The sequence below is a fragment of the Rhizomucor pusillus genome, assembly GCF_041956525.1.
Source record: "Rhizomucor pusillus strain CBS 183.67 unplaced genomic scaffold VTP01scaffold_28, whole genome shotgun sequence".
Taxonomy (NCBI): Eukaryota; Fungi; Mucoromycota; class Mucoromycetes; order Mucorales; family Lichtheimiaceae; genus Rhizomucor; species Rhizomucor pusillus.
The window spans coordinates 23541-35784 of NW_027192170.1; the positions used below are offsets into that span (position 1 = coordinate 23541).

At 45.8% G+C, this 12244-nt stretch overlaps 7 protein-coding genes across 7 annotated transcripts; 6 read left to right on the forward strand and 1 right to left on the reverse strand.

Moving 5' to 3' along the window:
• Window positions 1–13: 13 nt before the first annotated feature.
• VTP01DRAFT_6017 (uncharacterized protein) lies at window positions 14–320 on the forward strand (the record flags this gene model as incomplete). The annotated part of the gene is made up of 3 exons (XM_069384872.1): window positions 14–80; window positions 142–234; window positions 298–320. The coding sequence occupies 3 exons, from the start codon at window positions 14–16 to the stop codon at window positions 318–320; spliced, it is 183 nt and encodes a 60-aa protein (XP_069234717.1).
• Window positions 321–428: 108 nt separating this feature from the next.
• VTP01DRAFT_6018 (uncharacterized protein) lies at window positions 429–3347 on the reverse strand (the record flags this gene model as incomplete). The annotated part of the gene is made up of 9 exons (XM_069384873.1): window positions 429–1188; window positions 1259–1324; window positions 1387–2071; window positions 2146–2369; window positions 2433–2538; window positions 2593–2708; window positions 2762–2861; window positions 2931–3070; window positions 3142–3347. 9 exons carry the CDS (start codon window positions 3345–3347, stop codon window positions 429–431), a joined length of 2403 nt encoding a protein of 800 aa, XP_069234718.1.
• Window positions 3348–3744: 397 nt separating this feature from the next.
• Window positions 3745–4732, forward strand: VTP01DRAFT_6019 (uncharacterized protein; the record flags this gene model as incomplete). The annotated part of the gene is made up of 6 exons (XM_069384874.1): window positions 3745–3810; window positions 3871–3975; window positions 4037–4083; window positions 4141–4306; window positions 4369–4608; window positions 4667–4732. The coding sequence occupies 6 exons, from the start codon at window positions 3745–3747 to the stop codon at window positions 4730–4732; spliced, it is 690 nt and encodes a 229-aa protein (XP_069234719.1).
• A 392-nt stretch (window positions 4733–5124) lies between these two features.
• On the forward strand, window positions 5125–6643 carry VTP01DRAFT_6020 (uncharacterized protein; the record flags this gene model as incomplete). Its single annotated transcript, XM_069384876.1, has 8 exons — window positions 5125–5276; window positions 5412–5580; window positions 5652–5800; window positions 5868–6001; window positions 6058–6189; window positions 6260–6339; window positions 6419–6518; window positions 6588–6643. The coding sequence occupies 8 exons, from the start codon at window positions 5125–5127 to the stop codon at window positions 6641–6643; spliced, it is 972 nt and encodes a 323-aa protein (XP_069234720.1).
• Window positions 6644–7160: 517 nt separating this feature from the next.
• VTP01DRAFT_6021 (uncharacterized protein) lies at window positions 7161–9154 on the forward strand (the record flags this gene model as incomplete). The annotated part of the gene is made up of 7 exons (XM_069384877.1): window positions 7161–7191; window positions 7252–7440; window positions 7501–7821; window positions 7889–8209; window positions 8272–8839; window positions 8903–8973; window positions 9033–9154. 7 exons carry the CDS (start codon window positions 7161–7163, stop codon window positions 9152–9154), a joined length of 1623 nt encoding a protein of 540 aa, XP_069234721.1.
• A 200-nt stretch (window positions 9155–9354) lies between these two features.
• VTP01DRAFT_6022 (uncharacterized protein) lies at window positions 9355–9823 on the forward strand (the record flags this gene model as incomplete). The annotated part of the gene is made up of 3 exons (XM_069384878.1): window positions 9355–9427; window positions 9482–9542; window positions 9613–9823. The coding sequence occupies 3 exons, from the start codon at window positions 9355–9357 to the stop codon at window positions 9821–9823; spliced, it is 345 nt and encodes a 114-aa protein (XP_069234722.1).
• A 475-nt stretch (window positions 9824–10298) lies between these two features.
• VTP01DRAFT_6023 (60S ribosomal protein uL30) lies at window positions 10299–11655 on the forward strand (the record flags this gene model as incomplete). Its single annotated transcript, XM_069384879.1, has 3 exons — window positions 10299–10309; window positions 10683–10794; window positions 11029–11655. 3 exons carry the CDS (start codon window positions 10299–10301, stop codon window positions 11653–11655), a joined length of 750 nt encoding a protein of 249 aa, XP_069234723.1.
• Window positions 11656–12244: the final 589 nt, after the last annotated feature.

The following is a 12244-nucleotide window of genomic DNA, read 5'->3' on the forward strand; positions in this document are numbered from 1 at the left end:
AAAGTTAGCGCTCATGGAAGGATACCAAGGAACTGCCATTCGCCCACTGCAGCAGCCTGCTATGGCATACATTTGTGCAGGTACGCTTAAGGGAAAACAAATATCTGCTGTCGATCACAGCGATTTACAATCAATCGATAGAATGCGGCACTGAGAATGCTTTGAAACCGAGAGAACCCATTCGATGCCAAGATTGCGGCCACAGAATCATGTACAAGAAACGTACCAAGAGAAGTAAGTTCAATCGATAAAAACCTTGTATAAGCAAAAGTTACTAAATGACTCATCACATTACAGTGGTTCAATTCGAAGCTCGATAAACACGGTCCATCTTTTGTCTTTTTTGCATACGATTCACAGCAACCATCTCTTTACCATTAAAACCATGTACATATTCGTCGGGATGCTATCATCATGTTAATGACCTTTTATTTTTCACTCTCGCTAAGCTTCAAAACGTATTGGAGCTCCTCGTCATATTCATCCTCTTCCACTGCGATGCCGTTGCGAGGTGAACTGGTATTAGAGCTGAACGGCTCAAGCACTCGAGAGTGCACGTTCCCCCAAACTGAGCCATCGCTTCCTGCACGGCTGGTTCTATGAGGACTAGAATTTTCGTTTACACTGGGCCATTCATCTTCCTTCCACGACACTGCACTTTGAGAAGGCAAAGAGTTCGTTGCTTCATCACCGTTTCCTTCCATATCCAGACTTGCCATTACTGCACTCAGCAGGGCCTCGTCGTCTTCAACGTAATCTCCAGCACTGAAGCTTCCACCACCGTGATTGGTACCACTGCCGTTAGGTTGTGGAGAAGGAGCGGTAGCTTCTTCTTTGGATAGCATCAATGCATACTCGAGGAGCTCAGCATCCGAAAGGCCACCCAAAGTCATCTTGTGTAATTCCTTGGCCTCCCGCTCTCGTTCCTTCTTTTCTTGCTTGAGTGCCTCTTTAGATTCCTTGAGATCTTGCTTTATCTCATAATGCAACTGCCGGGTATCTGCGCCGCCAGCGAGCCTTGTCCTAGGCTTAAGATTGCGCTTGTCGAGCAGCTGTTTGTCTGGCGAAAAGTCCCATGTCTTGACTTGGTGGCCAACTGTTGCGACTCCTCTGTAATCATCGCAAAAGATATTTTTCACCCGCATGACATTCACGTCGCCGCGATCAATAGGCGCATTCTTCGGTACTCTAAAGAAAATATGGATGAATAATTTCGGATAGACTTTTCAAGAAATTCAAAGATTGTTAATTGACATACTTGTTGCCCAAGACATTCAGCAGAGTGCCAGTCAGCGGGTCCCATATGCGGATCCATCCATCATCGCTGCAACATTTGTTCAGTGTTAAAAAAGCTACCAATAGTTTAGCAGACTCAGTTTCTCTTACCTGCCACTAACGACTTTGCACGCGTCGATGAAAAGTACACTTATCGCTGCAGCGTGCCCCGTCATGACTCTCAACGGTTTAATCTGTCGTCCACTTCCATCCTTGTCTGCAGCATCGCCGTCCCAGAGACATATGGTTCCTACAGTGTCACCTGTAGCTAACAGTCGCGTCGATTTTATCGTGGCTGGTGTCCCTTGCTGCTCAGAGGTACTACCATTAGACAGGGGAACAACCTTTTTAGATCTTGGTTGCAACAACGCTTGCAGCGATGCATTGGATGTAACTGGTGTAAGATCCCACTGCATACAGCTGATAGAACCGATGCAGTGGCCTCCTCCGAAAACGCCGAGGCAGTTGCCGGTATTCAAATCGTACTTGAAGATCTCCTGGCAGCCTTCATACGAAACAACTATCACATTCGTCTTGGCATCGTGCTTTATCGTATGCACCGGCATATCCTGGTTCGATGACGGGGCTGCAATAACCAGACGCTGATGGACATCTACCGTGCTTGTGGCAGCCGGTGCAGTGCGGTCCATCAAGTCTTGCCGTCTATGAATCTCTCGGTGTTTCTTTACGATCTCGTTCACATTGATGTTCCAGTAGCTGATGGAACCGTCAACGTGACCCGAAAGCACTCCAAATGATTTTATCACTTGCAGAACGGTTGGAGTCATTCCGTTCCCTATACACATTGCTCAAGTTACTGCCACGCCCCACATTATCATCGTCATCAACATTTTTCGATTGAATATTTACCATATAAATTTTCTGCACAGGTGCCGGTAAGAATATCCCAAATCTTGATGTTACCGTTTTCGCTTGCGCTTAGGGCAACATCAGATGTAAACGCAGGCAAATCCAATGCCGTCACACATCCTTGATGAAACTCGGCAAACACTTTCAATTGTCTTCCAACGACAGTCTTGGTTCGCACGGTCATGGTAACAAAACCAGCATGGAATCCCCACAAAATGCGTTGTCTTTTCACGATCACGGTCAGCCTTTTCAATCAAATCTCTCGCGTTGACTTGTATCCAACTCACCCTTCTATTTTCACTACGCTAACTCGCATTGGCACCCCGTCATCGGTGCTGTAAAGCCGATGACGATCAACTTTGCCCGTCGATGGATTGCATTTTACAGCCATGCCTAGATACAGATACTTAGCACATTGATCAAGCCGTATATGGTACACGGTGTTACCTAGCTCGCTGCTAGCGACAAGCATCCAAGGATTCTCGAGATCAACGGACATGGCGTCAATTGATCCTATTCGAGGATTGAACTGAATAGCCGTTCCGCGGCCTTTCTCCCATTTTCTACAGTGTATTCTTAAAATCACGCACATTGCTCTTCTGTAAGCAATATATACCTTAGGAGATGAGCGCGCAAGATATATTCAGATTTCCAACTCTCGGGACGTAACCTCTTGAACGGTAATGCGCCGAAATACGCACAAAATGCGTTTTTCCCTGTTGTTTGTGAAAATACTACATGTGAAATGCAAGCTTGCATAACCAAAAGCAAACTCGGAAACTTACAGCACTTGTCGTCAGTCACGATGTGTCTCCAATATCGACAGACAGTTGATGCCGTGCTCAGCGATACTGGATCCAAATGGGAGAAAACATGTGTTATGATCTCAAGTGATAACTGTTGAATGTAGCAAGGTGTCCTGCCGCTATCACATTCCACGGTAAGTTTCCCTTTTGACAAATCACACAAAACGCAAAATCCCAGCAATCATCTTACTTTGCAGACGGCAGTTCTCTTGTTGCCTTGCCTTTGCCTTTGACTTTAGGCAGGCTGTTTTCATTGTCAGATAAACTTGGTTCGAAGCCATGTTGTGTACCAGATAGGGTGGATAAGTCTTGTAACTGTTGTTGCTTTTGCTGTTGTTCTTGCTCGATATGTGTTGATAGTTCTTCTTCGTAGCAGTCGTTGGTATCGAAAGACATGAAACGGTGGGGGGAAGAAAAGCTAAAGTTCGTCGTTGCAAAGTTCGGCTCGATCAAGTCTTGTTGGAATCGTCAAGCCGCAGTAATTCTTGAGAAGGAAAAAAAGAAAACTGGTCTATGTCGGTGGTGGTGCTGCAGCCGCTCTAAAGGACTTTGTGATTTCTGTTGTTTGGTATTCTCACAACCAAAGGAAACAGAAGACAGAATCTAGAAAAGGCGAATGAGTACGCCGGTGCGTTTTTGTAGAAACAAAAATGGGTGGGCGTGTGGTGCAAGGGGTAAAAAGTGGATTTCTTTGCCAGCCCGCTACCAAAATTGTCATGCAGCAGCAGCGCACCAAACTTCGTACTGAGGTCCGTTCCTTCTTTCTTGGCAATCAAGTCTTCGTTTTTCAACCATGAATCGACTTTTCGGAACAACCAAAAAGACCCCCAAGCCAACCCTCAATGATGCCATTACTTCGGTCAGTTTACGATGCGTATGTTGTCTCTTTGCGTCTTTGCGCTAATTTGTAGTTTAACAGACGGACGTCCGCACGGATGCCATTGAAGTCAAGATCCGAAAGCTTGATGCCGAGCTGACAAGATACCGCGATCAAATGAAGAAAATGCGCGACGGGCCTGCTAAGGTAAATCCGGATAGTGATTCCGAGAGCTTGACGAGAGCACTGTATTCAAACAGAAGGTTAGAAATCGGTGCAGCAGAAGGCCTTAAGAGTTTTGAAGCAACGGAAACTGTAAGATATAAAGTCGATGGATTGGCATGACATGCAGTGACTAAGTTGACGATGTAGCTACGAAGCACAGCGAGATAACCTTCAACAGCAATCGTTTAATATGGAGCAGGCACAGATGACTACCGAGAATTTGCGAAACGTTATGGCAACCGTAGATGCCATGCAGACCGCGAACAAGGAGATGAAGAAGCAATACAAGAATGTCAATATCGATAAGATCGATGTAAGAGGAGAAAGACAATGATATGGTTTTAAACTTTATGCTCATCACCGTTTGACTTGCAGCAATTACAAGATGAGATGGAGGATCTAATTGAGCAAGCTAACGAGGTGCAAGAATCCTTGGGTCGATCCTACAACTTGCCGGAGGACATTGATGAAGAGGATTTGGAAGCAGAGTTGGATGCCTTGGGCGATGAACTGGAATTTGACGAGGAAGAAGTTCCATCATATCTCCAGGATGTCGTATCTACGGAATTGCCAAAGGCTGCTGAAACGGATCCTCAGCAACAGCAGCAGCAACAGGTAAACTGAACAAATACATCAGTTGGTGTAGAAACTAGTATTTAACGATGCAAATTAGAAAAATGATGTGCAGCTGGATGAATTTGGCCTACCCATAGCCGCCCAGACTCCCATGAAGGCATAAGACTGGGCTTCTGTTTTCGCCATCATCGTATTGTAAATCTCTATTGTTTGCTACGAAACATCGTCTTTAACACGACTATACCGATATAAATCTGGATATAAATCATTTTCCGATTGCCCTTGCGTTCAGTAAATAAACCAATGTTAGTCCTTGTTAAAGGATAACGTCAACCTTTTAGTAGAACAATATATTGAAAACAAGTACCTGTACGACAGAAAGTTTTGAAAGTGCTTCTATTCCCGTCCCTGTAACTGATACACACGTCTCACATTCTTGATGCTAAAAAAAAAAAGAGGGATCGACGCTACCTTCGAAACACCGACGGAACTGCGCTCCAAAAATGAGGGCGCTGGTGTGGCAGACTTGTTCTCGCCACTGTCTCTTCATCCGAAATGTCTGCTGAATCTGTCATCCTTGTTACTGGCGGCTCTGGTCTCGTCGGCAAAGCTATCGAATGGGTTATTGAGAACGACCAGTCCGAGCGCTTCGGAAAGCGTCCCGGTGAAAAGTGGGTCTTCTTGACTTCCAAGGACGGCGATCTCAGGTACGGATCCAACCTCGGGCTGCAGCAGCAGAGCTTTAGCATTCCCTCTGCAGCCGCGCGAAATGCGAGCACTGTGCTTGCTTTTGTTGCAGTGAAGGCAGTCAGCTAACGGCGTTTTTCTTAAACTATTTGCAGAAAAGCAGATGACACCCGTGCAATCTTTGAAAAGTACAAGCCTACCCATGTCATTCACCTTGCTGCCCTCGTCGGTGGTCTCTTCAAGAACATGAAATACAAGTTGGATTTCTTGCGTGATAACATGCTTATCAATGACAATGTTCTCGAGATTTCCAAGCAGTTCGGTGTAAGTAACATTGCATATTACAAATCAAGCTGCTGGAAGAGATTGCTGATCTCGCTACTGCGTCGCTGTAGGTCAAAAAGGTCGTTTCCTGCTTGTCCACTTGCATTTTCCCTGACAAGACTACCTATCCCATCGATGAAACCATGGTGCACAACGGTCCTCCTCACGACTCCAACTTTGGGTACGCTTATGCCAAGCGTATGATCGACATCCAAAACCGGTATGTACACAGATAACGAAGCACAGAGAGTATCACTGTAGCATATACTAAGACAATCTTGATCTAGGGCCTACCACGAACAATACGGTTGCCACTTCACCTCCGTTATCCCCACCAACGTCTTTGGTCCTCACGACAACTACAACCTCGAGGACTCTCACGTCTTGCCCGGCTTGACTCACAAGTGCTACTTGGCAAAGAGTAAGTCTGCATGTATGGACAGAAAAGCGATAAGCAATGTTGCTAATTTGTTTCAGAAAACGGTACTCCTTTCATTGTTGGTGGTACTGGCAAGCCTTTGCGCCAATTCATCTACTCCCGTGACTTGGCCAAGCTTTTCATCTGGGTCTTGAGAGAATACACCGAGATTGATCCTATCATCTTGTCTGGTAAGTGCTCAGTGACAGTGACTCGTTCAAGAGTTGCAAAATAACCAGTTGTCGGGTGTGTGCTCTGTAGTCGGCGAGGAGGATGAAGTCTCTATCAAGGATGTCGCAGACGCCATCGTCAAGGCCTTGGACTTCCAGGGCGACTACTCTGTAAGTCTCTTCATTTTTTAGCTGGAGAGCTTGTCTTTAGCATGTTCTAAACATGTGCGAATCTGTTTCTTTATTCTAGTTCGACACCAGCCGCGCAGATGGTCAGTTCAAGAAGACTGCCAGCAACGCCAAATTGATGAAATATCTTCCCGACTTCAAGTTTACTCCATTCGATCAAGGTATGCTGAATGATAGAAAAAAGCAAGGCGTTGTGTAAATTGACATTAACAATTGTATCATGCACACAGCCGTCAAGGAATCGGTTGATTGGTTCGTTGCCAACTATGACACCTGCCGCAAGTAAAGGAAAAAAAAGAGCAATACCCATTCCACAGCTGATGGCGCGCTATATTTTTTCTCTCTCGCCAATAAAGATAAAGAAAGAAAACATCTCGATCTTTAGATTATGTTTGTTTGAAAAACCTCCTTTTGGAAAAACCTCCTTGTTGCACATTTTATGTGACAGCCAACATCAGCAGCCGATCGGCTTGGTGATGCCGGCCGGCGGCAGGTCATCCACTCTCGGAAAAATCTTGGCAAAGCGCGGAAAAAACTGAAATTGAGAATACGGTGTCCATGGTAACAGGAAACGTTTTGGCAACCACGTAGGCAACGCGCCGCGAAAGACAGAAGCTGCTCCGTGCGTTCGCGCTCCGTAAGCCTCGCAACACGTGGAAATCATACAATCTTCATAAGGTTATCCCGACATGCAAAGTGGGGGATGGGCAGCTCTGGGGCAAGCCACTGAGGAGGGCAGCGGGTAAAATTTGGGATTCTTATCGTCCGCGTTCCAAGCGTTACTAATTCGTTCTTTATTCTAAATGCAGGCAGCAACTCGAGCTGTTAGAGCAGGCAAGCACCCCTCGACATTGACAATTCCGAGTATTCATTGTCGGCTAACTTGTACCGTAGGCGCCTGCGCTGGCGTTGCTCGACGAGTCGTCCCTAAGGCACAACTTCTTCACCAGATCCGCTTCAACAGCACAGAGGCAGCTGCATCTGCCGCTGCTGCTGGAAGCAAAAAGTCCTTTTCCAAATGGCGCCTGTTCAAGAACGTCGTCAAGTACGGTTTCGTCGGTGCCATCGCTTACGGTGGTTACGGCAAGTGTTCTGCGACACTAAAACTGATAAGAAAGTCGTTCTAATTCAACTTGCTTACAGAAATGTATCAGCACCGCCATCCTGCTGAGCAGGCCGAATTGGATCCTACCAAGAAGACGATTGTTGTTTTGGGCAGCGGCTGGGCTTCCACATCGTTTTTGAAGGCCATTGATACCGATCAGTACAACGTGGTCGTCGTGTCACCACGGAACTACTTTTTGTTCACCCCGCTTTTGCCCAGCTGCACCGTTGGCACAGTCGATGTTCGCTCCATCGTTGAACCCGTGAGATTTATCACACGCCACAAGTCAAGAGATGTCAAGGTGTACGAGGCAGAGTGTACCGATATCGATCCCGAGAAGAAGGTTATTACCATTGCAGGTAAAGATAGCATACTCTTTTTTCCATGCATCCCCGTGAATGATTCACATCTAATCTCCATATGTAGATAATTCGGAAATCAAGGGCTCTCAGGCTGAAAGTACCATTCCCTATGATTACTTGGTCATCGGTGTGGGTGCTACCAACCAGACTTTTGGTATCAAGGGTGTTGAGCAGTACGGTTGCTTCTTGAAGGAAGTTTGGGATGCCCAAAAGATCCGAACAAAGTTGATGGATTGCATTGAAACTGCTGCTTTCCCTGGACAATCCTCTGAGGAAATTGATCGTTTGTTGCACATGGTCGTTGTCGGCGGTGGTCCCACCGGTGTAGAATACGCTGCTGAATTGCACGACTTCCTGATCGACGACTTGACTGCATGGTATCCAGGTAATGTACACATAAATCGTATAGATAGGAGCTGCAAGAATATTAACGCTGAGCGAATGTAGAACTTGCCGGCAAGGTCAAGATTACTTTGGTTGAAGCTCTGCCAAACGTGCTACCAGCCTTTTCCAGGCAGCTGATCGAATACACTGAATCCACGTTCAAGGAGCAGAACATTACTATCCACACAAAGACAATGGTCAAGGAAGTCCGCGAAAAGGAAATCGTGGTACAACGTCCTGATGGCAATCTCGACACTATTCCCTACGGTCTCTTGGTGTGGGCAACTGGTAACACTACCCGTCCCTTGGTCCGCAATTTGATGGCCAAGTTCCCCGAGACACAGACTATTCGTCGCGGTCTGGCTGTTGATGACTGGTTGCGTCTCAAAGGTTCCGAAGATATCTTTGCTCTCGGCGATGCCAGCGCCACCAAGTATGCTCCAACTGCGCAGGTTGCCGCTCAGCAGGGCAAGTACCTAGCACGCGTATTTGCACAGATGGCTGCTCAGGAAAGACTCGAGAGCGAATTGACCAACGCAGTCTCCGACGAGGAACGCACCAAGAAGGAACGTAAACTCCAAAAGGCAAAGGATATTAAGCCATTCCAGTACTCTCACCAAGGCTCGCTTTGGTAAGCTTGCTGCTGCTGCTGCTAATGACGACTCACTGACGTTTAACTACCTTCCTTTTACAGCTACATTGGTTCCGACAAGGCTATCGCCGATTTGCCACTTGGACCAGGCAACCTTGCATCAGGAGGCGTTGGTAAGTGCTCAACTTTTCCTATTTTCCATCATGAAGTATTCTAAGAAAAAATGTTTTAGCTACCTATGCTTTCTGGCGATCTGCCTACATTTCGAACCTGTTCTCAGGACGAAACCGTACACTTGTTATCACTGATTGGCTGAAGAAGACTATTCTCGGCCGTGATATTTCTAGAGAATAGAGTAGAATAGACATAGATGTTTTGTTTGATTGCTTTTTTTTCCTTTCTACTATGCATACATTTACATAAACTTTCATATTCAATGCAGCTTTGATACTCATTCTTGAGTTTCGTAACTTTTTTTTCTTGTTGACTACGTCACTTTACATGTCGCGTATACAAACCCATGTGAGAAAACACCCTTGTCGCATTAATTTAAAATGGTGGGAGCAGAATGTCACCTTTGTCTTTACTCCAGCTTATCTCGAAGAACAATGCAGCCTCAACCAGCTCGTAGGTGTCAAACAGTTGTTGAGTTTCACAACATTTATTTTGACATTCATGTAGAGAAAGTCGGCGGTATGCGAGTGAAGAGTTCGCCTAACCACTTTACTCCTCTTCGATCAGAGTGAGTGCTTATGTTATTACCTCGGCGTTGTAGAAGACCTGCCATGTTAACAATAGAATGCTTCTTGTAGACACGAGCAACAGAACGAATCTAAGGAGCTATCTCCACAAGAAGAAAGAGAACAAAAGGAGGAAGCCAAGGCTCTTCGACAGCAGCAAATCCACCAAATGAAAGGCGAGACTGCATCTATGGACGCGCATAACCCCAAGGGAAACCCACATCAATTCGGACGAAGCTCGAATATCAATCCCGCCACCCAGCAGCGATCATTCAATCACTGAATTAGATGCTAAATACTCGTTCTATTTTCGTTCGTTTATCCGTTTGTACATAAGAGAATAAACGCTGCTAGTTGCGCGATTGCTTAAGTATATTCAAGGATGCATATTAGCCGTTCTTTATCGAGTAGCAATGACGAATGCTGTAGTTATTTGTAAGTCTTTCGTTGGAAGACTTGATCAATGAATTGCAGGGCTTATTTTGACAGCAATTGATCTCTCGCTGCAGGCAATCAGTCAAGAGCAATTACGATCATCGACAATTTCTTGACACGTAGTTATATAAGTTTCATTCAAATACACAAGAAATACAATTGATCTCTGCTGTGAACAAAGAGCAATGTATATTTTTTTATGTGGCAACAATGGGCGACAAAAAAAGCGTGGCTTGATTCCCTTGACTTTTTTCCCGCTCGGGCTTAAAATCTTCTCTCAAAAAAAATTTTTCGTCCTCTTTCTCTTCCAGGCGGTTATTATAATGGTTTCCTAGTAAGTACCGTTTACATTGCGTATGTGAACGGCAGGTTATTTGTCCAGCCTGCACCTTCCTCCTCCTCCTCTTCTCTCTCCTCTCCTTGCATATATGTTACGCTATTATTCGAACTATACCAGCGCTCCGGGAACAACCCTTGCGATTCTCGATCCTTGGTCTTGCAGCAAAATGGGTTTTTGTACTACTCTACCACAACCGCAGTGACGCGCAGTTGCAACAATATCACAGCTTATGGCTTCTTCGACTTGTCGCGTAACTTGAGGAGAGAGAGAGAAGGGAGGATGAATGGCTGGCTGACATGCTACATTGTCGTCGTCTTGCAATTTTTCTAGTTCAGGAACTGACTTGAAAAATTTTTGCCTTGCACAGCACCGTTCCCACCGTTAAGGACATCACTGTCCCCGAGACTCTTTTGAAGAAGCAGAAGGCCGCTGCCAAGACCGAGGCCGAGCTCAAGGCTCAAGAGGCCGAAAAGAAGAAGGCAAGTTTTGACGCCAAAAATTTTTGGTCCTCTCTCTCTCCCTCTCTGCGGCGTGATTCGATGATGATACTCGGGGTCAAACCCATTGACTAGCGCAGAAGCGATGCTGTCAATAATCGTTAACCATCTTTCGGGGCTGACGAAATCACGCTACATATGGACGAGGAGAATAAGGAGGAAAATGTGATTTGGGAACCATGCAGTTAGAACTGACACTGGAATGGTTTCCTATAGGCCCTTGTTGCTAAGCGCAAGGAAATCGCCGCACGCACCAAGAAGTACTACCAAGAGTACCGCCAGGCCGAGCAGGCTATTGCCAAGGCTCGCAAGGAGGCCAAGAAGAACGGTGAATACTTTGTTCCCGCTGAGAACAAGTTGGTGTTCGTTGTCCGTATCCGCGGTATCAACAACATCCCTCCCAAGCCCCGCAAGGTCTTGCAATTGTTCCGTCTTCTTCAGATCAACAACGGTGTCTTCATCCGTTTGAACAAGGCCACCTCTGAGATGCTCCAGCTCATCCAGCCCTACGTTGCCTACGGCTACCCCAACTTGAGCACCATCCGCGAGCTCATCTACAAGCGCGGTTACGCCAAGGTCAACAAGCAGCGCATCCCCATCTATGACAACGAGGTCATTGAAGCTGCTCTTGGCAAGTACGGCATCGCCTCCGTGGAGGACTTGATCCACGAGATCTACACCGTTGGCCCCCACTTCAAGGAAGCCAACAACTTCTTGTGGCCCTTCAAGCTCTCCAACCCCACTGGCGGTTGGAACAGCCGCAAGTTCAACCACTTCATCCAGGGCGGTGACTTTGGTAACCGTGAACACTTCATCAACCCCTTGGTCAAGGCCATGAACTAAAGTCTTCCCTGCTTCTGTTGTGTTGTGCGTTGAATAAAGGAAAAGGTTTTCTCTTCTTTCTCCTTTGTTGTGTAAATTCATGTTATCATACTCTAATAATTCTAGAAGAATTAAAAATGGTCATTTCCTTTAATTCCACTATGGTACCAGTGATGTTTGTGGTTAACCAGAAAAGAAGAAAATTCTTTAAATGAAGGAGATCAATGCACAGGCAATAATTTGACGTTTGCCAAAACAATGTGTGATGCAAATCTTATTTTGCTGTTTGATCCAGTACAATGTTGCGCAAACTGCATACTTTTATATATAAACCTTACACGATGCACTTGATCCGTTGCAAACAATCAACTAATTCCTCCAAATTACTATTACAGTGAAGATAACGACACAGGATCAGCTTTAGAGAGCACATTCGCTAAGCAGAAGTGTAGACATGACATTACCGTTTATCCTGACAATCCGAGCAGTTCCAACTTGACGCAGGTCAACAAAAAAACGCCATGTAATCTACAACAGTTTATATTCGCATTTTGAAGGGGATCATATGCGAGGAATATGCAAGCCGCAGCATCCATATCATGCAACACGC